The sequence below is a fragment of the Mirounga leonina genome, unplaced genomic scaffold, assembly GCF_011800145.1.
Source record: "Mirounga leonina isolate KUSES-001 unplaced genomic scaffold, KU_Mleo_1.0 Mir_175, whole genome shotgun sequence".
NCBI lineage: Eukaryota > Metazoa > Chordata > Mammalia > Carnivora > Phocidae > Mirounga > Mirounga leonina.
This window is the reverse complement of record NW_023270453.1, coordinates 1,093,494-1,119,883: the sequence shown is the minus strand read 5'-3', so window position 1 is coordinate 1,119,883 and position 26,390 is coordinate 1,093,494. Positions and strand designations below refer to the sequence as shown.

Sequence of the window (26,390 nt, the reverse complement as noted above, 5' to 3'; positions counted from 1 at the left end):
TCAATTTAAGTATTATATAAAAAAAGGTGAAAAGTAAGTAGAAAAAGAGAGTTGTTTCTATGAAAACCAAGTAGATTCTTTGGGAAGCTCAATAAAAGAGTTGCTAAACATGCTGTTAACTAGATAGAAGTCCGTCAGTTATGAAAGACGGGAAATCATAAAACTCTGTAAGGATTATACAATTATACTGCTTTGTAAGAGTCTAGTTTAACTCTTCTTTAAAGAAATCAACTAGAAGTTTGTCCCTAAAGAAACCAAGATTATAGATGCAGTATATGCAAGGAAAAATAAAACAATGGCCCTATATCACAAGAGTGGTGAATAAAGGTAAAGTACATGCTTAAAATGTTTAAGGTCATATGTATCATTTTTTATACTTAGAGCTCTAGTAGGGCTCGTTTTGGCCACTGTACCAATTACCAACCCAGACTGCTTTAGGTAAGGAGGGCTTCTTCTCAATTTCATAAATATCTTATTTAAGACCTCATAGAAGTATCACATCAAAACTTTAGTATTGTGGATAAGGAATATGTACTCACATTACACAATTTTATGGCTGATAAATTAATACAAAGGTTACAGTAGACTGAAGGAAAAAAAGGAGACAAAAATCTAATCCTAAAAGCAACTACTCAGTATTGCTTTGCTCAAGCTTTCTATGTTTATCAATCTGCAATACTTTCACTTTCACAGTTTGTATCAGAATCTACTATATTATTTTGTTAGTGAACATGAAAAAAAACAAAACTTACTTCCTCGAAGCAGAATTAAAATACCAAGTATTTGCTTAAAAAAAAAAAAAAGAAGAATTGTCTTATTTTTCTTCTTGGAATGAATTTATCAGAAAGAAAAAAATTACAGCAAAATTTTTTAGTTAGATTTACAAAGGTTTTAAAAATCTAATGCCTAGCATCTCAAAACTGAAAGCAACAGGTATCACCAAGTAAGTAAAAACTTTAAAATTCAAACCAATCCAACAGTTTAAGAAAGCAGAGTTTCTAAAGAGACTAAAATTTTTTTGTAAAATTCCTAATTTCTGTAACTTTAAAAAAATGTATGGTGAGACAACACAATGTTAGCTCTAGATACCACAGGGAGATAATTTAAAATAATAACTTATAAATCTAAGCCATCTTAATATATTAGTTCTATTTTTGCAAATCACTCTGCATGCTAACCAGGAAATATGTTAATTTTACCAAATAAATGTTGTTTCAAATGGCTTAGTTTAAAATTACAAAGAAGTGTTTCAACTGACATTTTATGTGATATTCTATTTACTCTGCCTCATGACTATAAATTCATCTACACTCTGGTTTGCCTATTGCAGATTCTAAAGCAAAAAAACCCAAAACCCAAAACCCAAAAACCACTCTTAAAAAAACATGAAAATACATGTCCTAAAATATTTTTTGGTCACATTTTCTCATATACATACTGGTATGGTAAATATACTTTACCTCTCTCTTATTAAGACACATACATAGCATACAAGGATTGTGGGTTTTTATTTAAATAAATAATATGCAAAACAACTTATAAACAAAAGCTTTTAAATTACCAAAATACTGTAATTTTCTCTATTAGATATAAACAAAATATATGAATCTGTAAGCAATAACTATTAAAATGAACTATTTTGAAGGAAGACTGGTAAATAATTTCACAAAGGCTAGAAAGAAACACACTAGTGATTTTTATTTCATTTTCCCTCCTAACATAAAATTTTTATTATACGAGGAAGAAAGAGAATAAAATGCAGAAGTTGGAGTGATTCATTTTCTTAAATGATTAGAAAGAACAACTCTGATATGTGAAAAGAAGTGGGTAGAACTGGGTAGGAATTATCTGGCTCTCTTTTTTTCTAAACTTTTCTGAAATGAAACACTTCCTCCCCAAAATTACAACTTAACCTCAAAATTTGTACACCCAAACTATTACATATACTTTTAAATGTTATGTTTATGTGTTGGGAATTTTCTAACCAGATGTAATAATTAATATTAGCAAAGCAATAATTTAATAGAATCTGCTTTGGTATGTTGAATATTAAAAAAATAAGAGAAGTTGCCATAATATGATATAGACCCACATTCTGTTGTTTGATCAAGACTGAGTAGCAACAGAAACTGATTACCAATATAAGATAAAATATCTCACTCCTCTTAAAGTTGCAAATAAAATGGAAAGCAATATAATTTTTGCATAATTACACAAATGTTCATGTAAAGGTTTTTTTTTTTTTTAATACTGTGTTCTTAAATGCTATTAAAATAATGGGTGACAGGCTCTTTGAGTCCTGTTCTTTTCTGGATACGCCTTAAATGATTACAGTGAATTAAATTTTTATTGCTCTTCTACCTGTCCTAATGATAGTATTTTTTTCCTTTTTCTAATGTCTTGGAATTCTAAGGTGTTCTAAAAGCAATGTAAGAGACAGTTATAGGAATAGATACCTAAATAATTTCAGAACTATTCTAAATAGGTTTACACTTATATCAATTCAATCAGCATTATAAAGCATCCACTGTATATCAGCACTCAGATAGCAGACATGGGCATAAATTATTTCATGAATAATTAAAATGAAAGCATCTAATATTATATGAAAGAGGTATACTTTACCTGGATTAGATGAGGCAATGCTTTTAGTGTAAGGCAAAACCAAATTCCCAGCTTGCATGGAAGCAAATCATGCCATTGTGGTTTTGTCAGTAATCTAAGGGGAAAACACAAAAACAAAAACAAAGAAGCAAAATATAGAAAGAAAGGTGGGAGACAAGTATTTTTATAAAGATCACGAATTCTGTTATGAATGCCTGTTTCAACAAAAGTACGAAGAAATTTTTTAATGTAATCCTTATGACAGTTATCACTACATTTGAGGTATTTTATCATGAAATACATTAGTTACAACAAATGCAACATGTATAGCAACTAAGAGAATCTAAGCTAAGATTTTGGGGAAGGAGACTCCTAAACAAGTTATAAAGATAAAGAAACAAAAGCCCTCTTTCTAACCTGGACTTTTCATCAGTTCTGCAAAATGAATTCTTAAACCTTATGATTACTTCAGCTATAAAAGACTAAACATCATCAGAGTGTTCCCAAGTGCTGACAAGCAGATATGAAGACTGTAGCATAAACAAACCAATACATAAAAATTAATGTCATTTGCAGTTCACTGAAGCATTACTCACTGATGTCATCAGAACAGAAGACAGACAGAATAGTCTCTGATCTCCATCTCACATTGATCCAGTTCCTGCCCTGCTGTGTGAACTATTTAAACCCTTTATTTCTTTTTATGAATCGATATTAGAAATGGTATCTTTGAGTGTACTGCATTTCACTGCCTTTCTACATATTGTCACTTCTGAGCTAAACACTAAAGTGATAGATTCTTCTAGGAATACTTTATTTCTAAAGTTCAGTATAAAAATTTCAAACGACAAGAATTTGGGGTTTTGATTACTTAAATATATATTAACACTTTCCAAGGGCAAAAAAACCTGTGGAACTTTTGCCTAAGATTAGGATTTATCTCATAAACTATGGCACAGTACTAATCTTTTAAAAAACCTACTACAGATGTAAATATTACATATCTGAAATGAATATATATATTAAGTTGAATAATATTAAAGACATTTTAAAACAGTTTCAAATTACAAAATATTTTTATATGCTCCCACCTTTCATTTTTTTCTGAAGCACCAAGTTTTGATACATCCACACTCTTGCTGCCTGTCTTTTTTTTCTTTTCTCTTTTTTTTCTACTAAGCAGTTCATCCTTAATGTGGAAAGAATTATGGTTACAGGTTATCATTAACATGTACTCTTCAAATGTTATCAAGAGTCGTCTGTGAAGGGTAAACATTATAGAAGAACATTTATGCAAATGTATGTAGGGTCCAACATGATTAAGTAAAATCATCAATCTTTAACAATAACTGTTGCCATGGCATCCAGTCCTTAAACACACATCAAGTTCAGCACTGTCAGTCATGTGTATCTCCATAGCAATCAAAGTTTTCTAAGAGAAAGCATTCAACTTACTTTTTCTCATTCATCCAACTTTAATAATGTCACTTCAAAAAGCATGAGTAAACAGATGCTAATTTATGAACACTGATAAATATGTTTGATTATCTTTAGCACATAAATAAAAATCCAGAGCTGAATAAACTATGTAATGGTATGTTAAAATAAGAAAAGTATAATTTTTTTACCAAGTGATCTCTGAAATTATGAAATTATACTCATTTCAAGTCTTGTATTTAGTTAAAACCTTTTAAAATAAACATTCTTTATATGACACAAAAATTTCTAAAATCATTTTTACATAAAAAATATTTCTGTTTGGGAGGTGACAATTAAGAAAATGTGACTCTACCTTCTAACTATCAGCTAGATATTTGGGCCTTCACAAAATTTTATGACAAACTCAAATGCCACATTTTTAAAAAAGAAGGATTTTTTTTCTTATGTCACGGGTTCTTCTTAACTTAGAAACACATCAAACACTAAATACTGAGTGGAAAACTTTTAGGATAAGGAGTATATATAGAAAAATTGAAATTTTTATCAGTTGAGAAATAAAATATCTTAAATTCCATATAAAATTAAGGCTAGGTCATTTGATTTATTACCAATACTTACCAGTTGTTTTTCCAGGTAGATTGACCAAACCACAGCATAATGACCCACTGTGAGAATAATGAACAAAAGTAATGCCAGCTCAGCATTGCTCATTTTTCTCACCCGCCTGTAGTAGAATACAGGCTGTCGCCAATCTGGAAGTCCATTGATCAGAATATCATCATACCTACAGTAGCAAATACAACAGTTTTTCATGGGAAGTTTAAAATAAAAGCAAAAAAATTAATTTATGCCTATATTTAAAAAGAGGAAAGAGAAAAGAACTCCAAAATATGTAAGATTTATGTAGATTATTAGCATTACAATGGTCTATAAATTCAAAACACTGTATATAGTACAGTCACAGACAACCTTCCAAAAGATACACAGTGATATACTGTGGATACTAGATCTTGTGTTGAACAGCACCACTGTGACTTCTGGAATGACAACTAAACTAAAGGAGCTATATAATCTACCTCTCTATCACAGTCTGCGGTAAAGACCCCACCAAAGAAGTCAGCAACAAAAGGAAAGATCTCAATGGAAGAAAAATCAAGATAAGAGCTCTGTTTATTACCATGAATTATATATTAATTGAATCGAATTCAGGATAAATTTTTCTAGTCAGTGCTATTATTTCCAACCCTGTACTATAGTTTAAGGTTGAAATATTTATATATATTATTTTATCAAAGCTTCTTCATGATTAGAAGCCTATGAGTACCTTTTAATTTTGTATTGCTCAAATTCCTTTAAAGGATAAAAAGTTTCCAAATTAGAAAGAGATGGGAAACAACCAGTGTTTATGTCAGATTTCTCAATAAAACTGTTTATTTGTAAACATTTAAGTGGCAATTTCCTCATTTTTGGCTTTGCTGGAGGGAAAGAACATAACAAATAAAAACTTTCCTAGTAATACATTTTAAATCAGCTTTCTTTAGAATAAAATTTCAACTGAACTGAAATTTACCTGTCAGACCATTACAAAGACAAATATTTTTAAGGTTAAAAATCAGGAGTAACATTTATGATTGTAAAACTCAAAATGGTCACACACAAACACTGTATGTTCAAAACACACAACCTGTTAATCTTAATTGAACACAACTCATTAAATATTCTAATCACACTATTTCTCGAATTAAATCTTCACTGAAAGGCCTAATTTGGTGCAACACATTGACCAAAATATTTTAATTAAAAATATTCTGAGTTAGTCGCAGGCCTAATTACAGGAATAGAAATAGGGCCTATATTGTCAGGCAGGTCAGTAGAACTCAGTAGTAGGTTTTTCTCAAGTAAATTGACCGATCTAGGAATAATAGCGCAGCTGCTAAACTGCCAGTCTTGACATGTAAATCAATTTAAATGCAACAACTGCAGTAGCTACTTTGATAGTTATTAAATTGATACCTTGGAGATATGCTTAAAAAAAATAAGCAAAGGATTTATTACAGGCAACTTCTTTTTTCAGTAGAAAAATATTGGTTACAAATTCAAAATATATTTTATTAGCAAATCTGGAAAACCTAACATTTAGATCAACTTAGATTATTAATAATAATGGCAGATCAGAATAACCAGTGTTCAAAGCAAAAGACATTAATTAGTACTAAACTCTTAAAAGGCAATGGGTAGTGTACAAGAGTATACAAATTAAAATATGGCTGTGTAGTAGCTAGACCAGACAAAATTTGATGTTAAATATTCTCTTTTAAATATGCATAGCAATTCTTGAACACTATAATATCAAGATAAAATAATATGATTTCATCAAAAACTATTATCCCTGTCCTCAAAAGTTTGTTTAAATTTATCTTTGTATAAACTGACTCAGTTTAAATTAGAAATGGATTGGCAAAAAGGTTTCAGGATTACAACATTTGAATGAAGGCCAATGAGTGTTAAATCCTGAATTTATTCTAAATCTATATTCTCCTCCAGATTTGTTCAGGGAGAAAGAGGTGAATATAAAAATCACTATTTCCAGCTAATCTGTCCCATGAAATAACTTATGAAAAGTGGTTATTAATAAAGGACATCTCAGGAAATGGTGACAATTCCCCAAGAGCATTAATAAGTATTAAATTTGTTTTAAATATAAACTGCATTGGAAGAAAACATAACGAAACTCATAGCTATGAATCTCATCCCACATATTTTATCATCATCATTGTTGAAATGCCATGTATCTATTAATAGCTACTCATTTCTACCCCACATACAAGTTGTATATAGTGTACAGCCAAATTCAAGACAGCAAAACCTCATGCATTGAACACATTAAACAGAACCAGATATTTACTAAGCTATGTCTGCCACTCTAAACAACAGTCTCCAAGGATTAAGCTTAGAATCAATGCTCTATTGATTTTACTATCAATGAACATTATGGCTCACACGACTGGCCATTTTAAGGGAAGATAGCTTCTATTATAGTTCACTTTTTTAGAATATATGCTGTTAAGAGATAAATCACTGCTTTCCTGAAACACTGAAAAATAAAGATATTTCTTAAAATATACAGACTATATTCACAGTTATTTAAGAAAAAATGTGTTGACAACACATAAAATTTAAAACATCACTGTGTTTTGCTTTTTCTATATTTTAGCACATAACACTTAAAATGTTCTGTAATTCAGCTCATACAAACTGCTCTGAATAATCTGTTAAAACTAGATTAAGAATGTACACGTGTATCATTATGTTATAAAAAAAATACAAAAGTAAATATGTGTGATGAAAATATCACTAATGCAAAAAATGAGACGGAATTATAAAGGCTATTATCTTGGAAATTAAAACACTAATTAATCAATACCACATTCAACATATGATTTAATATATGTTTGATTTTCTTAAAATGTACATGGTAAACATAAAATAACGGTTACATAATCATTAGTGAGTTTCATTCTACAATCTTAATTTATCAAATATATTTAGCCTAATATAAACATTGGAAAGCAAATAAATCTAAGAATATTTAAATTACCAACAGAAAAAATTTTATGTAAATATAAAATAGCCTCATATTTTGAAATATAAAACAGTAACTATGAAACTAAAATAGAAAACATATCTATTATGAAAACAAATATTTAAATAATTCTAGAATTTGCCTAAATTGTGAATTTCCCATCATACAAAGTTTGAATTTTTAGTTTAAAACAATAACAACAACATCCATTTAGGTCACATTTTGAACCCAAGAGTAAAAATTAATTACACAGATCATAAACAGGAAACACATCTAAATTAATCGATATTACTCTCCTTTAAAAATGTATATATATGCCAAAACTTGTGGTATAGAGCACTTTATATATTCCATATAACAGGTATCTTATATCTTCTAATTAGAGAAGGTACTAAGATTTCTTATTCTCAGGTTAACGTTTATTTTTCTTCAAACATACCTATAATCAAATTTAGAATAATGAGGTAATGGATTTGTAAATGTTTTGCATACTAAGGCTGAGATAACTATACTTTTCACTGGATTTGTAAATAAAACGTGATTTTATTTAGTAAACGAAAAAAAAATTCAACTTTTACAAATATAGTACCATAAAATATACAAACGCGCCCCCCCCCCCAAAATTTAAAGTTGCACAACTGGGTTAGCAAAATAATACTGGTTAAAAATTTATAATAGATTTTAAATAAAAGTAATATACTAATATTACTAAAGCACAAGTTAGTGTATATATGTAATGACTAGTAACTACTTGGTACTTTCTTCAGCTAACACTTAGGGCACTTGTACAGAAATTTATGTCAGAATATAGCTAAGCTGCTATTCCCCAAAATAAGCAAATTACCTGGGAGTTTAGAAAAGGCTGCTATGCCTTCCTTACGCTAACCAGACAAACTTGTTATTTTCATACTATAGTCTATGTTTTGGGGAGAAAAAAAAAGGCTTAGAAGTTTATTCACAATCTCACTCCTAGGAATCTATTCAAGAGAAATAAAGAAAAAAATCTGTTCACACAAAGACTTGTATGTGAATATTCATAGCAGCATTGCTCATCATAGCCCAAAAGTGGAAACAACTAAAATGTCTATTACTTGATGAATAAACAAAAGCGGTATATGATATGGAATATTACTCAGCAATAAAAAAGAGTTAACTACTGGTATATGCTACAATATGGATGTGCCCCAAAAAAGATTATCATAGAAAGAAGCCAGATGCAAGAGTACACTTTACATGATTTCATTAATAGGAGAGGCCCAGAAAAGATAAATTTATAAACACAGAAAGGAGATCAGTGATTGCTTGGGTCTGGGATCAGAGTGGGGATTGCCTGGGCAAACGGGCTTGAGGGAATGTTTGGAGGTGATGGAAATGTTCTAAAACTGGATTGTGGTGTTTGCATGACTCTGTAAATTTATTAAAAATCATTGTTTGGAGGTGATGGAATGTTCTAAAACTAGATTGTGGTGTTTGCATGACTCTGTAAATTTATTAAAAATCATTGTACACTTAAAATAGCTGACTTCTATGGTATGCAAATTATACCTAAATAAGGCAGTTTAAAAATTGTTAGCCTTTTCCTCAAAAAGAAAAAAAAAAAGGTTATCCAGTTTATTTTATCTACTTCATTGCTATTCTCTTTCCTGCCAAAATTAAAGAATGCACTTGATTTCAGTGAAAACACAATTACTCATAAGGGAAACAGAGAAACATATAGGACAATTTTCCAAACTGCAAATTCCTGGGAGGTTACACATTTAAAAGTACTTATTTAATGAATATTTATAATAAATAATTGTGATACCAAAGAGCATTTTTTAATACCAGTATAAGACAATCTTCCTTTACAAGATAAAAATGACTACTGGGTTTTTCTTCCTAAAGGAATTAGAAACATTAGGTAATTGTCTGGAGAGGTGCATTTCTCCTATATGTTTAAATACACATAGGTCACCTGGCCTCAGGCTCAAGCTTTAGAGAAGTGATTCTCAGCTTGATTAGTTAAGATTTTTGCCTCAAGGAAAACCAGTTACCAAAGAGTTACTTGTGCCTCAAGGGGTATAAATACTACAGCTGTTTGTGTAACTGTCAGATCCATTTTTTTTTCTACTAACACTGCAAAAAAATTGCGAAGGGAATGAATCCTAAAAAGAAAATGTTAGACACATCTATGTTAATGAAGAAACATTTTATATAGAAGAAGTGATTTGTTCTGTAAAGATATAAATGATTTTTCAGGAACTGAAAGAAATTGTTACAAAGTTTACTGACTTTTAAGATAACAACAAACAAAAAGACAAAATCTGATGCCAAAGACATAGGGAGACTAAATAAAGCTATCTTTACAGACACATTCTTGATGTGTGAAATAAAACTAGGGGCTCAGTGAGAGAAACCAACTAGAAAATATGCACAGAATGACCAACACTTCTTTCAACACACTTCTAGAACTCTTTCAACACTATGGATTATCTCAAACCAGAGGAATGTCTGCTATGGTATCTGGACCAATGCCAGCCCTTGTTATAAAGCAAAGAACATTTACAGAGAATATCTCGAGTCCTTGCTTTGCAATCTGACAAACTGAGGTATTCAAATTAAAGAGTTAAGATGAGAAGAAGAGTAGTAGCTAACATTTTAGGATATAGAATAATTCCAGATAATATATCTGAAGAATTTATTTTTTTTAAAGAAAAGACTAGTCTGTACTAGTCTAGAATAGAAAATATCAGTCTGTATCACACACTATAAAGTGTTTTGGGAAATTTTTGCTTCAAGTGTGTGTATGTGTACGTGTGTTCTGAGGCATGATGCGAAATATGCTTCCCCCTGCTCCCCCCCCCCCCACCAAATATACTTCTTACTGTGGGTCTGACTCAAGAAACTTTGAAGCCCAATGCAATAGTATCTACACATTCCACACATTCTGAAGGAGTAGAAGAAAGGGGCCTTTCTGCAATCTCCTCTTAAGTCACTGGCACTATAAACTACGTATAAATATATTACTACTCTTCTGAAAGGGGCACAGAGAAGTCTCGAAGTGAGGGGGCTGCCTCCGTTCCGAAGTTTAACTTAAATGCAGAATCACCAGAGCAGAGTAAGGGAAAGGATGGAGGCAAAAGAAACAGGAAAAAGAAACAAGTATTTTTCTTCCACACCTATTTTCTACAGACTTATATAAGTCTGTTCTCTCACAAATATCAGGGTTTATTCTGAGAGTGAGGAAACATCAAGAAATTGTGATGACGTGAGTATCACTAACAGCCTAATTCCAAAACATTTAAGGAATAGGGGAAAAAAGAAAAAGACCACCAAGCACAGATAGGAGATATTACTGATATATCAAAAATGACTGGGCATTTGTTTGAAGTCAAATGGTATCTGTATTTCCCGGAGCATAGACACTCATGTTAAATCATATCTAATGGAGCTATGACTTGGTAATGTTGTAACTCATGATTCTAAAGCGTATAAGTACTGAATCAACCTAGTGAATATTTTCAATAGACATTAACTCTGCTCTAAACATAGGAAGAAACAAAAATAAAATACTTATAATAAATGTCTAGTGAGACAATTCCTTCCTTTATAAACTGAGATATCAAACTGTAACATCTTAATTCAAAAGCAGAAATGAACACTCACCTTTGCCTTCGTTCATCATCCTTTAAAACTTCATAAATGGCCACCAACTAAAATAAAAGCATTACTTTAAAATAAAAATACTCTCGCCTATAAGAAATCACTTAGGAAGGTGAACACACTATAATGCACAAACAGAAAACCCTATGTGCTCATATATACAACGAACAGATACAATCTTAATTATATGTAATATTTTATATTTTTAGTAGAACCTTAAGAGATTAAAAAATGCTTGATACCAAAATAAATCTTTGTGAAAGATGCAAAAGTAATAATTATGTTAAAATGTGCTTTTAAAAAGCAAAAGCTGTAATTTAGACAAGAAAATTATGACAATTATGACCCTCCAAGAATTTAGAGATTCTAACATAAAAAATGGTGATATTTTGTAAAAATTGAGTGAACATGACATTCTATTTCTCAACTACAACCTCATTTTCAAACAAAAATATTCTACATATAAGTTACTATTTTTATTAGAAAACATTTATTTATAAATTTGTTGCAAAATATATATAATAACAGCAAACGTCACTTACTTGTCTAAACTGAGTTTCTGCATTTTCATCTTTATTCTTGTCTGGATGCAAAGTTAGTGAAAGCTTACGATATGCTTTTCTAATGTCTGCAGATGAAGCATCCTGGAGGTGGTAGGGGGAGGGGAAAAACACAAAGCAAACGTTGTCAGAAAAAGAAATTCCCAGAACCTTGTTAAGATCTGAGAAGACAGCCAACCAAGTGCAGGACCCCAGGCAATGTAATTTGAGCAATCAGTCTAACAACCAGGCTATGCAACTAGCCTGACCCACATGACTGAACAATTATTCAATCTAATTTGGCTCTCCTCTTAACTTTTCATTACCATACAGTCATTTAAAGAAGACAGTATTTGGCAAAACTTTTCAAACACTTGCCTTCCTAAAATTAACCAATAAATCTTTTTCGGTAATTAAGAGATCAAAAAGAAACAAATTAAAAATTAATACATCCATGTGCCTTCAAAGAAGGTCTTTATTTATTTGAGAATCTTAAAGCCAATTTCTGAATCCCAGGCTTACCATATGTGGTTTCTTCATTGTTATTTATATTGAATTTACCATTGAGCCACAACCTATGGAATCTCAATTTCCTATGTCAAAAGTATGCCTGTTTGAAGGCTGTTACATTTGCATTTATCCAAAATAACTGTAATTAGAAGTAGTGGTGTATACTGTACTTAACATTTTTTTAGTACTTCCAAGGGTGTTTTCAGTGGTGTCCAGTTTCCACAGTCTAGTTTGTAGAAATAAATTTGCCCACTATTATTAATATAGTTTAAACATATTTAAAGAGTCATAATAGTTCAGTAAGAGTATGTTGGATTAAGCGGATGTTAAAATTACATTCTATAGAATCCTGTGTGTACAGATAAACTCAGAAAACATGGTTTTCCATGGCCAGCATAAAACACATAATAATAACAAAGAACACGATGTAAAATTGGGTTTAAAACTTTATCTCCACTGAGTTTAAAAATTATTCCAATAACTAGCATGTTCACAGTGGTACAAAATTATAATAAAATTGTTTATTAAATTGTATTTTGTTTTATAGCTGAAAATTTGTTCAGTTAACTCCTAAAACTACTTTATTGAAAAAGTTCAAATGACTAAAAAACCAAACCAAAACAAAACAGAACAAAAATCTGTGTCCCTGGGATTAAATAGTTGTTAAAGAAATAGAGATGGAGAGAAGCAAAATGAGACTATAATTTGTCTGTCAAGCTTTTCTTTATGAACCATTATTTTCATTATCAATTTTCTGGGGCTTACTCCTCCAGGGTGTCACTCTAGTTAAAAATGTCAACTTAGGTATGAGTATTTTTGTGACTTACAGAGGACTGAGAAGATATAAAGTTAGCAGAGTAAATTTTGCAGATAATACAGTTAATATTTTCATTCTAATTTGCTAAATAGAATTGATGTGTTCCCTATACTTAATAGGTAACATGAAGTAGAAAAGGATGATTATTTACTGAAAATTTGTGATGGACATTTTGTTGAGCGAAGAGGTCAAGTGTCAAATGAATAACTGTTCTCTAATTGGGACTTTAATTTTGGATTTTATTAAATTAGGACTATATCATAGAAAAATTCCCAAAGTAGATTTCTTACAAAATAAAGCTTATGTGTTTTCTTGTGTTACAAAATTAATGCATGCTCATTACGGAACACTGATGACTTACTTAAAAATAAAAATAACTTATAGTCACCTAAGGCATTTCCCTCCTTCCAGTCTTGCCATGCTGATTCTAATTCTCCGTTTTTCTGCCACAATATGTGCCCTAAATATAAATGTAGCCAGATGGCTCTCCTATTTCAAACCCTTCAGTAACTCCCAAGTGCCTTCATCATCTGTCTTTTCCAATCTTTTTAGCTTTGTCTCCCACTATCTTGGCCCATCCTCCTGGTCCCCCAGATCATTACATATTAGGATGCTGTTCCCCAACCTCATGTTTTTGTTTTGCACCCAGCTGTAGATTCAGACAATTCTCTCCTGACTAAAGAAATGAGTGTCTTGGCCTACACACAGATATTGCCTGACTTTTTCCTCTTGAGAATCTGACCAGTACGGTTATTTCACCAATTAGCTCCACCCTAAGTGGACAGAACTGAAAAACTTGAGGATTCCCCTATCTAAAAGACATGCTCTAGATAAGCTTCACCTCGAACTAGCTTATGTATTTAATTTTATTAAATTATTCAAAGAATCTTATTTCATCCTTATAACAAAGCTATGACGTAACTATAGTTGTTATTAGGCCCATTTTCTGATAAGATAAGTGAGGCAGAGAGAGGTTAAGTAACTTGCTCAAGTTCATGCTGTTGGTAAATAGATGAAAATAGAATTCAAACCCCAAAAGTGTTTTATCAGAATCAGAGATCCCTATGTTCACTCTTTAGATTCAGTTAGTAGATGTGGATTGAGTCACTTCACAAGAGGCAGTGGGAAGGCAGTGAGAACAAGTGTTACAATCATACTGATCTGATAAACCATATGGAAACATCCACATAACTACAATGTGAATGTTCAACTGCAATTTTAAAGATAAAGATCCTGATATGTGTTAACTCGTCTAACATTTCACATCATCTTTCTACGAGAGACCTGAATGTTAAAACATTTACCTCCCATACTCACTAGATTAGCCTTTTATCTCTCTGGCATGCAAAGAAAATTTATTGATAGGGCTATGGGTGAACTGGCTATCTTTAACACTTTTGACATCAGATCTGCAGGGTTCAATTGCCAGAATTCTTTTCCTTCTACTTGTGATATAGTTCCTTGGCAACTTGGACATGAATTATCTTAATTGGATGACCTCTGTAAAGAAGATGTATATGGTCATTCTAATCAAACAAACAAACAACAAAAGCCAGCCCCCCCCAAAAACCCCAACTATGAAAGTAATATGTTTGTCAAAATTAAATGTAATGGACATCAGCAAAAATAGAGTAGGGAACTCCAAGGGCCTGTCCCTTCACAGAAACAAGCACATAATCTGGCAAAAACAGTCAGAATCAACCCAATCTGAACTATGCAAACTACTCAAACCAGGCAATTACTTAATCAGGAAAAAGATAGCTGATTCTCAGAGTCTTTTTTTTTTTTTTTTGTAAAGATTTTATTTATTTATTTGAGACAGAGAGAGAGACAGAGAGCATGAGAGGGAGGAGGGTCAGAGGGAGAAGCAGACTCCCTGCCGAGCAGGGAGCCTGATGCGGGACTTGATCCCGGGACTCCAAGATCATGACCTGAGCCGAAGGCAGTCGCTTAACCAACTGAGCCACCCAGGCGCCCTGATTCTCAGAGTCTTAAAGACACCATTCTGAGTTCTTGGTGTGGGTTCCTAGTGCATAAGGAAGCAAAACAGACTTGACTCTTAACTGTGGTTGTTTGTGTTGGTCTGTTGGTTCCCTGATGGATTGTGTAAAGGGCTTACCTTTATTTTACCAAACTCAGTACTCTCCCAAGTCAGAGAGGTAATTAATTATCTAGGACATTTGTTAAAAACATTTAAAGGCAAATTTATTAACCAGTGCCAAAATGGGGCAAGGGATAGCCGTTGGGTCATACAATAGAAACATCAAAAAGCTTGACAGGAAAGACTAGTGAGATGCTTTGGGGAATATGGGCTTTGAAAAGCTCCCATATATTCCTTGGAAACCAGAAGACCATGTGCATGCCCAAGGTGGAGTACATCCTCAGAAAGACCTGCAAAGGCCCTAAATTCTCACTTCTGACTGATCTTTAGCCTGGACACAGCAGAAAGTGAAGGCTAAGAGACAGTTGTAAATCTAGCTGAGTGCTGAAATCATGCCCCAATATATACACAGAACCTACTCGCAAAGACTAAGTTTTTTCTTCCCAGTGGTTCCAAGCCTTTAAGGAAATCTGTTGAATCATTAGCTGACCACTAAGCAAATCAAACAGAGATGTCAGTGGCTACACACAACAAAGAATATATACTTTACAAAATTAGTTCAAAAAAGTCATTAGACAAATAAAAACCACAAGCAGCAAAAGCCAAAAACAAAAAAAAACAAAACACACACACATACACACACAAAACCACACACACAAAAACAACCAAACAACAAACAAACAAACAAACAAAACCCTAGTGTGGTGGGAGAATCTGATTACATGATATACCCAAAATGTCTAGTATTCATTAAAAATTATGAAGCATGCAAAGAAACAAGAAAGTATGGGGGGGGAAAAAGAAATTAATAAAAATTGTCCGTGAGGAAGCTCAGACATTAAACCTACTGGACAAAGACTTTAACTATTTAAAATATGCTCAAGAGCATATACAAAGAAATAAAGTATGAGAGTAATGTCTCACCACATTGAGAATATCAACAAAGAGACAGAAATTTTAAAAAGGAACCAAAAAGAAATTCTGGACTTGAAAAATACAGTAACAAAAATAAAAATTCACTAGAGGGGCTCAAAATCAGAGCTGAGCAGAAGAAAGAATCTATGAACTTGAAGATAGGTCCAATTGAGATTACCCGATATGAAGAAAAGAAGAATGAAAAAAGATGAACAGTGCCTAAGAAACCTGTGCAATACCATAAAGAGTTCCACCCTACATAAAATGAAAGTCCCAGAGGGAGAAGGGGCAGGAAAAAAAAATATTTGAAGAAAAAAATGCCTGAAGACAGCCAAAATTTGATGAAAGACATAAATATATGCATCCAAGAATCTCAACAATCCCAAGTAGGATCAATTCAAAGAGAGCCATACCTCAAAACATAATAATCAAATTGCTGAAAGTCAAAGACCAAGAGAGAGAATCCTGAAAGCAGCAAGAGAAGTAACTCATGACATACAGGGGATTCTCAATATTATTAACAGCTAATTTCTCATCAGAAACCATGGAGTCCAGAAGGTAGGGGAATGACATATTTGAAGTGCTAAGAAAAACTTTTATCCATGAATTATATATCTAGCAAAATTATCCCTCAAAAATGAAAGAGAAATGAAGATATTCCAATTAAACAAAAACTGAGGATTCACTGCTACTAGATTTGCTCAGAAGAAATGCTGTAGGGAGTTCTTCAGGCTGAAAAGAAAAAACTACTAGACAGTAACTCAAATCTATATGAAGAAATAAACACTGATAAAGATAATACATAAATACAAAAGTCAACATTTGTGTACTTTGGGGTAGTAATTAAATTTTTTCTGTATCATTTAAAGGACAACTATAAAGCAATAATTATAAATCAGTGTCAAATAAAACAATAACATAAATCTATGTCTATGGGCATACATGCATAAAGATGTAATCTGTGACAATACTACATAAGGAATAAGAACAGGCTTTGTAGGAGCCAAATTTTTTATATGATTTAAACTAAATAGGTATTAATTCAAACTAGATTGCTATAAATTAATGTGTTAATTGAAATCTCCAAGGCAAACACAAAGAAAATAAAGATCTATAGTAAAAGAAACAAAAAATGGATCAAATGGTACAGTAGAAAAAAAGATCTAACACAAAAACAGGCAGTAACGGATAAATGAGGTAAAGAGAAGATATAAAACAAATAGAAAAACAAACAGCAAAGTGGCAAAAGTAAGTCTTTCCTTAACAGTAATTACTTTAAATGTAAATGGATTGGGGTACCTGGGTGGCTCAGTCGGTTAAGCCGCTGAATCTTGATTTCTGCTCAGGTCATGATCTCAGGGTGATGAGATCGAGCCTTGTGTTGGGCTCCAGGCTCAGTGCAGAGTCTGCTTGTCCCTCTCTCTCTTCCTCTGCCCCTCCCCTCCTCATGCGCACATGCTCTCTCTCTCAAATGAATAAATAAAATCTTAAAAAAATGGATTAAACTCTCCAAGTAAGAGACAGAAACTAGCAAGATGGATTATAACCAAACATGCTCCAACTATATGGTATCTACAAGCGACTCATTTTAGAACCAAAGTGATTGAAAGTGTGTAGGTGGAAAATAATACTAAATGTAAACAGTAACCAAAAGAGAGCTAGGATAGCTATACTAATACCAGCAAAATGGACTTTAAGACAAAAATTGTTACAAGAGACAAAAAAGAACATTACATAATAACAAAAAGGTGAATGCATCAAGAAGATATAACAATTATAAACATATATGCACCTAAAAACAAAACCCCAAAATATATAAAGTGAAGACTTAACAGAATTAAAGGGAAAAATAGGTCATTTATACAATAATATTATATATACATACAGTAATACTGGCAACTTCAACACCCCAGTTTCAATAATGTCTAGAGAAATTTGACAGAACATTAGCAAGTAAACAGAAGACTTGAACAACAGTATAAACCAACTAGACGAACCTAACAGATAACCATAAAACATTCCACCCAACAACAGCAGAATACACATGAACATTCTCCAGAATAGGCCAGATTTTAGGACACAATGTAAGCTGAAACAAAAAAATTTTTTTGAAGATTTTATTTATTTATTTGACAGAGACAGAGATAGCGAGAGCAGGAACACAAGCAGTGGGAGTGGGAGAGGGAGAAGCAGGCTTCCTGCCGAGCAGGGAGCCTCATGTGGGACTCGATCCCAGGACCCTGAGATCATGACCTGAGCTGAAGGCAGACGCTTTATGACTGAGCCACCCAGATGCCCTGAAACAAATTTTAAAATACTGAAATCATACCAGGTATATTCTCCAAATACAATGGAATTAAATTAGAAATTAATGACAGAAGGAAATTTGGAAAATTCACAAATATGTGGAAATAATACACTCATGAACAACCACTGGGTCAAAAAATAAAAAATAAATTAGAAAATACTTAGATATGAATGAAAAGTGCTATTATGTTATCTCCCTATAAGATAACTGTGTACATGTTAGAAGAACATAGTAACAGGCCAGAAAACTGTGCTCCTGAAGAATAAAACTGAAAAGCTCTGGAGAATTTTTTTTCCAGTGATGTTTAGATTAAGACTGAAACAGGAAAGGTCATTAAATTTCAGGATCATATAATTTCCTTTTGGATTTATGCATTCTGTGAGGTTTTAATTCATTAATGTAAATAATTAATTATAACTATTTTTCTAACTTAACAAGACTAAGGATTAAGCAAGAACTAAATTAAATCATGATATTCAATTCTGTATAAAGTAAAAAAGAAATCACTATAAAAATTAGAAAGTACTTTGATATAAATGAAAAGAAAAATACAACATACCAAAACTTAGGATGCAGTAAAAGCAGTGCTCAGAAGGAATTTTACAACTATAACGGATGACAAAAAAAATCTCAACCTAGCCTTCTACCTTAAGAAAACAAGAAAAAGAATAGTGAAGTAAACCCAAAGCAAATAGAAGAAGTAATAAAGATTAGAGCAGAGATAAGTGAAATAGAGAACAGAACAACAGACATAAAACCAAAAGCTGGTTCTCTGAAAATGTCAACACAATTGATAACCCTATACTAGAGGGAGAGTGAGATGGGGGTTTCAAGTTGCTAAAATCAGGAATAAAAGTGGGGACATCAATCTTACAGAAATAAAAACAATTCTAAGAAAATATTATGCATAATTGTTTGCCAAGCAATTAGAAAACTCGAACGAATAGACAAATTCCTAGAAACACAAAAATTGGCTCATGAAGAAATAGAAAAACTGGATAAACTTATAACAGTAAAGAAATTGATCAATTAAAAAAACCCAAATCCAAAAAAGTCAATGTCCAACAAAGTCCCAAACCTCAAAACTTGATGACTTAACTAGTGATATCTAGTAAAGAGTTAAAGAAATCACTAGTTCTCTACAAACTCTTCCAAAATTAGAGGAAGGAATGCTTCCTAACTCATTCTAATACCAAAAGCCAGACAAACACCACAAAAAAAGAGAAAACTATAGACCAATATCCCTTATGAATATTGATACAAAATTCCTCAACAAACTTCTAGTAATCCAAATTCACCAGCATATAAAAAGGATTATATACCATGAATGCAAGGGTGGGTCAGTGTATGAAAATTAGTATTATATATCAAATCAATAAAATTAAGGCCAAAAATCACATAATCATCTCAATTGATGGAAAAAGGATATGGTAAAATACAACACTGTTTGATCACAAAACACTAACTAGGATTAGAAGGGAACTTTCTCAAGTTGATAAAGGGCATCTATGAAAAACCTATAGCTGACCTCATACTAAATGGTGAAGGTCTGAAAGTTTTCCCTCAAGATCAGTAATAAGAGGGATGTCTGCTCTCACCACTTTTGGACCAGAAGTCCTAACCTGAGCAACTAGTCAAGAAAAAGAAATAAAAAACATCTAAATTGAAATGGAAGAATTAATACCATCTCCATTCACAGATGACATGATTCTATACATAGAAAATCCTAAAGCACCTGGCACCTGGCTGGCTCAGTTGGAAGAGCATGCAACACTTGATCTTGGGGTTGTGAGTTTGAGCCCCACATTGGGTGTAGATATTACTTAAAAATAAAATCTTAAAAAAAGAAAATCCTAAAGCATCACAGAACAAGTATCAGAGCTAATACATAAATTCAACAAGTTGTAGGACACCAGATCAACGTATAAAAAACAGCTGTATTTCCATATGCTAGCAATAAGAAAATCTGAAAAGACAAATCTTTTACGATAGCATCAAAAAGAATAAAATACTTAGGAATAAGTTTAACAAAAGTGTAACACTTGTACACTGTGAATTATAAAACACTGCTGAAAGAAAAGAAAGATCTAAATAAATGGAGAGAAATCCATTTCATGGATGGGAAGACTTAGTATTGTTAAGATGGCAATACTTTCCAAGTTGATCTACAGATTCAATGAAATCCCTATGAAAATCCTACCTGGCATTTTGCAGAAATTCATAGGGAAATGCCAGAGATTCAGAATAGCTACAACACCTTGAAAACAAACAACAAAATTGGAGAACACACAAGTCTTGATTTCAAAATTTCCTATAAAGTTACAGTCATTAAAATAGTGTGGTCTTGGCATAAGGACAGATGTATAGCTCAATAAAAGAATTCAGAGTCCAGAAATAAACTTATCCATCTATGGTCAACTGATTTTCAACAAGGATGCCAAGATAATTCAATAGGGAGAGAATAGTTTTTTCAACAAATGATGCTGAGACAACTGGATATCCACATGCAAAAGATTTAAGTTGTACCCTACCTCACACTACAAACACAAATTAACTGGAATTGAATCAAAGCCCAAAATGTAAGAGCTAAAATGATAAGACTCTTAGAAGAAAACATAGAGGTCAATCTATATGACCTTGGATTTTACAATAGACTCTTAGCTATGACATCAAAAGAACAGGAAAAACAAAAGATAAAATAGAGAACTACACTTCATCAAAACTTAAAACTTCGCAGCCACTGGGCAAATGTTTGGTGGTTCCTTAAAAAACAAACAAACATAGAATTACCATATGACGTAGTAATTACACTCCTAGACATTTATTGAAAAGAATGAAAACAGGTGTTTAGTCAAAAACTTGTACACAAATGTTCATAGCAGTATTATTCATAATAGCCAAAAAGTGAAAACAACAGAAATGTCCACCAATTATGCATGGCTAGACAAAATGTGGCATAGGTCTATACATGCAATGAATATAATTCAGACATAAAAAGGAATAAGGTACTGATATATGCCACAACACAAATAAGCCTTGAGAACACTATGCTAAGTGAAAAGAGCTAGACACAAAAGCCATATATTATATGATTCCATTTTAACTGTACATTTGTACTTTATAGACAAATCCATTGAGAAAACACAAATTAGTAGTTCCCACAGACTGGGGAGAAGGAGGAATGAGGGAGTGACTGCTTAATGTACACAGAGTTTCTGTTGGGGTGATGAAAATGTTCTGGAAAATGATGACTGCACAACACTGCGAATATCCTGGAAATCACTGAATTATATACTTTAAAATGATGAGTTTTGTTTCATGAATTTTATCTTTTAAAAAAATTAAAAGAATGTAGAAATACCTTTATTGCATGCTATGTACTAGGCACTATTCTAGCCACCATATATATTATTAATTGCCTTATTTCCCACAACCTTTTGTGATAAGTGTAACTATTATCTCTATTTTAATGAGGACACTGGGGCTCATACTGAGGCTGAGTAATCTGTCCAATGTTACACAGGTAGCACGGCAAAAATTTCCTGCAAGAAATTTGGTCTCACTTCTCATGCTATCTCTTTTAAAGACTATTTTATGCATATCCTATGGCCACTCCTTGGTTATCTTCTAATGTAAGATATGCTATATACCTTAAAATGGAGCCAGCTATCTCTGGGAATCTGAAAAGCAGGATTACTAATGATCTGATACAGCTCAACCCAGAGATGTATAAAATTTATGGGTTGCTCCCTGTGAACCACTCTTCTAGAGACAGATATACTAATGTAAAAGAAAAAGTTCTCATCTAATTTACTTATGTATAGACCTGGTAAGGCTAGCTGTTAGACTGGGGGCGGGGGATGTGCCTGGGTGGTTCAGTTGGTTAAGTATCTGCCTTCAGCTCAGGTCATGATCCCAGGGTCCTGGGATCTAGCCCTACACTGGACTCCCTGCTCAGCGGGGAGCCTGCTTCTCCCTCTCCCTCTTCCTCTGGCTGCTATTCCCTTGTTTGCATGTGCTCTTTTTCTCTCTGTCAAATAAATAAATAAGATCATTAAAAAAAAGCGGCGGGGGGGCTAGCTATTAGATTGGAGCAGATCTCAGAGAAATTTTACTTATATTCTAGAACATATTAGAGTTAAACCCCTTTCCATTTATTACAACATTTATGATGAAGATGGGTTTGAACATAACTAAGCCACTTACTGGCTTGTGATTTTGGACAAATTACCTGCTCTCTCTAATATCAATTTTTCACCTGTACAATGGGGATGATAATGCTACAACACCTAAAACATTGCTGTGATGTTTAAATGAGATGTATATGAATGATGTGCTTATTATAGTATGTGGTAGTAGTGATGAGTAAATGAAAATCATTATAAAAGGTAGGCTAGAAAGTCACTATTTCTCCTTCATTTTTACACTTGGCAAATCTGACTTGAAGTGTGTTTGGATTCTTCCTTTCCTTCCCCTTCCCCTTTCTTTTCCTTTCCTTTTTTTCTTTCTTTCTTTCTTTCTTTCTTTCTTTCTTTCTTTCTTTCTTTTTCTTTCTTTCTTTCTTTCTTTTTCTTTCTTTCCTTCTTTCCTTCCTTCCTTCCTTCCTTTCTTTCTTTTCTTTTCTTTCCTTCCTTCCTTCTTTCTTTCTTTTCTTTCCTTCTTTCTTTCTTCTTTCTTTTCTTTTCTTTCCTTCCTTCCTTCCTTTTTCTTTCTTCTTTCTTTCTCTTTCTTTCTTTCTTTCTTTCTTTCTTTCTTTCTTTCTTTCTTTCTTTCTCTTTCTTTCTTTCTTTCTTTCTTTCTTTCTTTCTTTCTTTCTTTCTTTCTTTCTTTCTTTCTGATGGATTTATGCTTTAAACCACAAGGACTAGGGAACTGAGGATTTGGAACTTTTTTAATTATTGATTTGACATTTATTGAGTACCTATTATGTGCAAGCATTGAGGATATAGTAGTAAACAAAACACAAACTCCATCCTCATAAAAGTTTTGCAAAGAGCACTGAAATCTCTTCCTTACGTAACCTAAGAGAGATTTCTTATTTTACTTTCTATAAAAGATTTGCAACTTTTTATATAAAGGTCAGACAGTATATATTTCAGGCTTTGCATGCCAAGGAGACTCTATTGCAACTATTCAACTCTGCCATTGTAGTGAGAAATCAGCCATAGACAATCCATAAACAAATAGGTGTGGTGGGGTTCCAATAAAATTTCGTTTTCAAAAACAGGTAAAGCCTGGCTTTGGGCCCTGGACTGTAGTCTGTTGACCTCTGATTGACTGATTGATTTTTTAAGGATTTTATTTATTTATTTGACAGAGAGAGAGAGAGCAAGAGAGCACAAGCAGGGGGAGGGGCAGGCAGAGGGAGAGGGAGAAGCAGGCCCCTTGCTGAGCAGGGAGCCTGATGTGGGGCTTGATCCCTGGATCCTGGGATCATGATCTGAGCTAAAGGCAGACAATTAACCAACAGAGCCACCCAGCCCTGACCTCTGATATATATCAATGGATTGCTAATAACTTAAAACTCATTTTATTTACACTCATTTTGCAAATGTGAGACCTACCTTTTTTTAGGTCTGCCAGGTGGTAGAAAAACACATGACTAGTTAATCAAAGCAAAAATCAGAAGACCTTATCCAAGATCTGACCATGATAAACTCTTTATTTTTTAAAAATATTTATTTATTTGAGAGAGAGACAGAGTGTGTGAGTATGGGGGAGGGGCAGAGGGAGAGAGAGAATCTCAAGCAGATGCCCCACTGAGTGAGGAGCCCAACGCAGGGCTCGATTTCATGACCCTGAGATCATGACCTGAGCCGAAATCAAGAGTTGGACACTTAACCAAATGAACCACCCAGGCGCCCCCAAAGTAAATTTTCTTAATAAAACTTTCTATTGTCTTGGAAAAACTCAAGGATATTAAATCCAAGAGAAGAACATATATTTGGCTATCAGATTCAGCAAGGAGAAAAGACTACAGTTACCCAAACTATATAGTTAGGCACAAAACTGAAGAACTTCAAACTCTGGTTGACATTTATGAATCTTAATTTGTGTACCGTTACTACATAAGATTAACTGCCTCAAAGTTAGTAATTCCATGTAATCTTTCTGACTTGGTCATTTTCACATTTGGTATTACTGATTAAAAGCTCAAACTAAATAAACTCTTAATAACTTTGTCCTCTTAATTCTGGCTTTGCACTTAAATTTATCAGTCAACAGAGTCTACTCCCCCTCACTTCCCCCCAAAAGCCATCAAACAAACAAAAACTGTATGCCTAGACATAAATGCATGTGCCACTAGAAGAGCTAAATAATAGAGACATTGAAAAGAAGCTGTCTCTGGTCAATGGACTGGGAGGATAAGGCAGGAAACTTAAACTCATTCATACTAAGTTATGTATTCATCATATCTCAGGACCATGGGATTTTATAACAGGTGCATATAAAGTTCAAAATAACTTGAAAAAGGAAAATATTTTAAAAATAAACAATGACTTCCGTGGCAAAGATAAATAAATAAATAAATAAATAAATAAATAAATAAATATCATAGAATAAAATAGTTTTCTTTATTAAGTCTGGGCTTCCATGGCTAATCTACAAAAGAAGCAGGGGGAAGCTTTGAGTTCTTCCATTATAAATCACTGTTAAAGTCAATTACCTTTAGAGAAATCTATTGAAATTTATATAAGATGATAGCTTTAATAGACTTTTCTTAACATTAAACTACACACAGGAATCAATGATAGGTTTGCCTGTATAAAATTCCTGGTTATTAATGCTCATACAGAACATTTACCTGATTATTCTTCGAGAGTCAAGATCAATAAAAATGATTTGTTGACAAATCAGGTAATTTCGAGTACAGTAAAAGAGGAATTCTGCCCTCTCATTTTTAACTTGTTTCTAAGTAAATTTGGATTAATGACATGTTTATTTAAGTTGGACACACCTCTGCTCTCACCACAAGATTAAAAAAGTAAGCATTCTCCAGAATGTAGATTAAAAAAAGATTGTAGCTTCAAGAAACATCTGCTTCTGAGATTTAATTACTAGGGGACTGACTTGGCAGGAACACCAAGTCAACTATACACAAAACAAAATCATCACTTCTGGTAACCAGATTAGTTATCTTAGACTACATTTTGCAACTAATTCCTCTTAAAAGGAGGTCTTTTTAACAAGTCAATGGCAGGTGGAAAAAGTGGGAGGGACAAGTTCAATATTAAAGATATCTGAGAGACAGAACAACCAAATGTAATGTATGGACCTTGTTTGGTCTTTGATTCAAACAAAACCAAGGTGAGAAGGCATTTTGGGACAACTGGGAATAACTAAATAAGAAAAAAAAAAGAAAAAGAAGAAGATAGCAGGAGGGGAAGAATGAAGGGGGGAAATCGGAGGGGGAGACAAACCATCAGAGACGATGGACTCTGAGAAACAAACTGAGGGTTCTAGAGGGGAGGGGGGTGGGAGGATGGGTTAGCCTGGTGATGGGTATTAAAAAGGTGCCGTTCTGCATGAAGCACAGGGTGTTATACGCAAACAATGAATCATGGAACACTACATCAAAAACTAATGATGCAATGTATGGTGATTAACATAACATAATAATAATAAAAAAAGAACTACATTCTAGGGACTACTAAGGAATTATTATTAATTTTATTGGGTAGATAATTATATCATAATTATTTAAGAAAATACCTTTACCTGAAAGATACATGTCATACTATCTGATATTCATTTTTAAGTACTTCAGGAAAAATAAAAGGATAATATGGCAAACAGTTGGTAACTGTTAAATCTTAGTGAAGGTATATGGGAGATTAAATTATTATTATTATATTATATTATATTATTATTAAATTATTCTCTCTTTTGTGTATGTTTTTAAATATTCATAATAAAACCCCCAAGAATCA

General features: G+C 32.7%; 1 protein-coding gene across 2 annotated transcripts in view; it reads right to left on the bottom strand.

Annotated features, from left to right (window-relative positions):
• The window catches only part of DNAJC1 (DnaJ heat shock protein family (Hsp40) member C1), a 226,520-nt gene that overhangs the window by 143,676 nt on the left and 56,454 nt on the right, over positions 1-26,390 (bottom strand). Inside the window, exons 2-6 of one of the 2 annotated variants that reach the window (XM_035021500.1) lie at positions 11,812-11,913; positions 11,273-11,319; positions 4,663-4,828; positions 3,696-3,793; positions 2,626-2,719 (exon numbers count right to left, since the gene is read on the bottom strand). In XM_035021500.1, coding sequence (XP_034877391.1) covers positions 2,626-2,719; positions 3,696-3,793; positions 4,663-4,828; positions 11,273-11,319; positions 11,812-11,913 — 507 coding nt within the window. Of the gene's footprint in view, positions 1-2,625; positions 2,720-3,695; positions 3,794-4,662; positions 4,829-11,272; positions 11,320-11,811; positions 12,897-26,390 lie in introns of those variants that run through there. The other variant, XM_035021501.1, reaches the window with a different exon arrangement.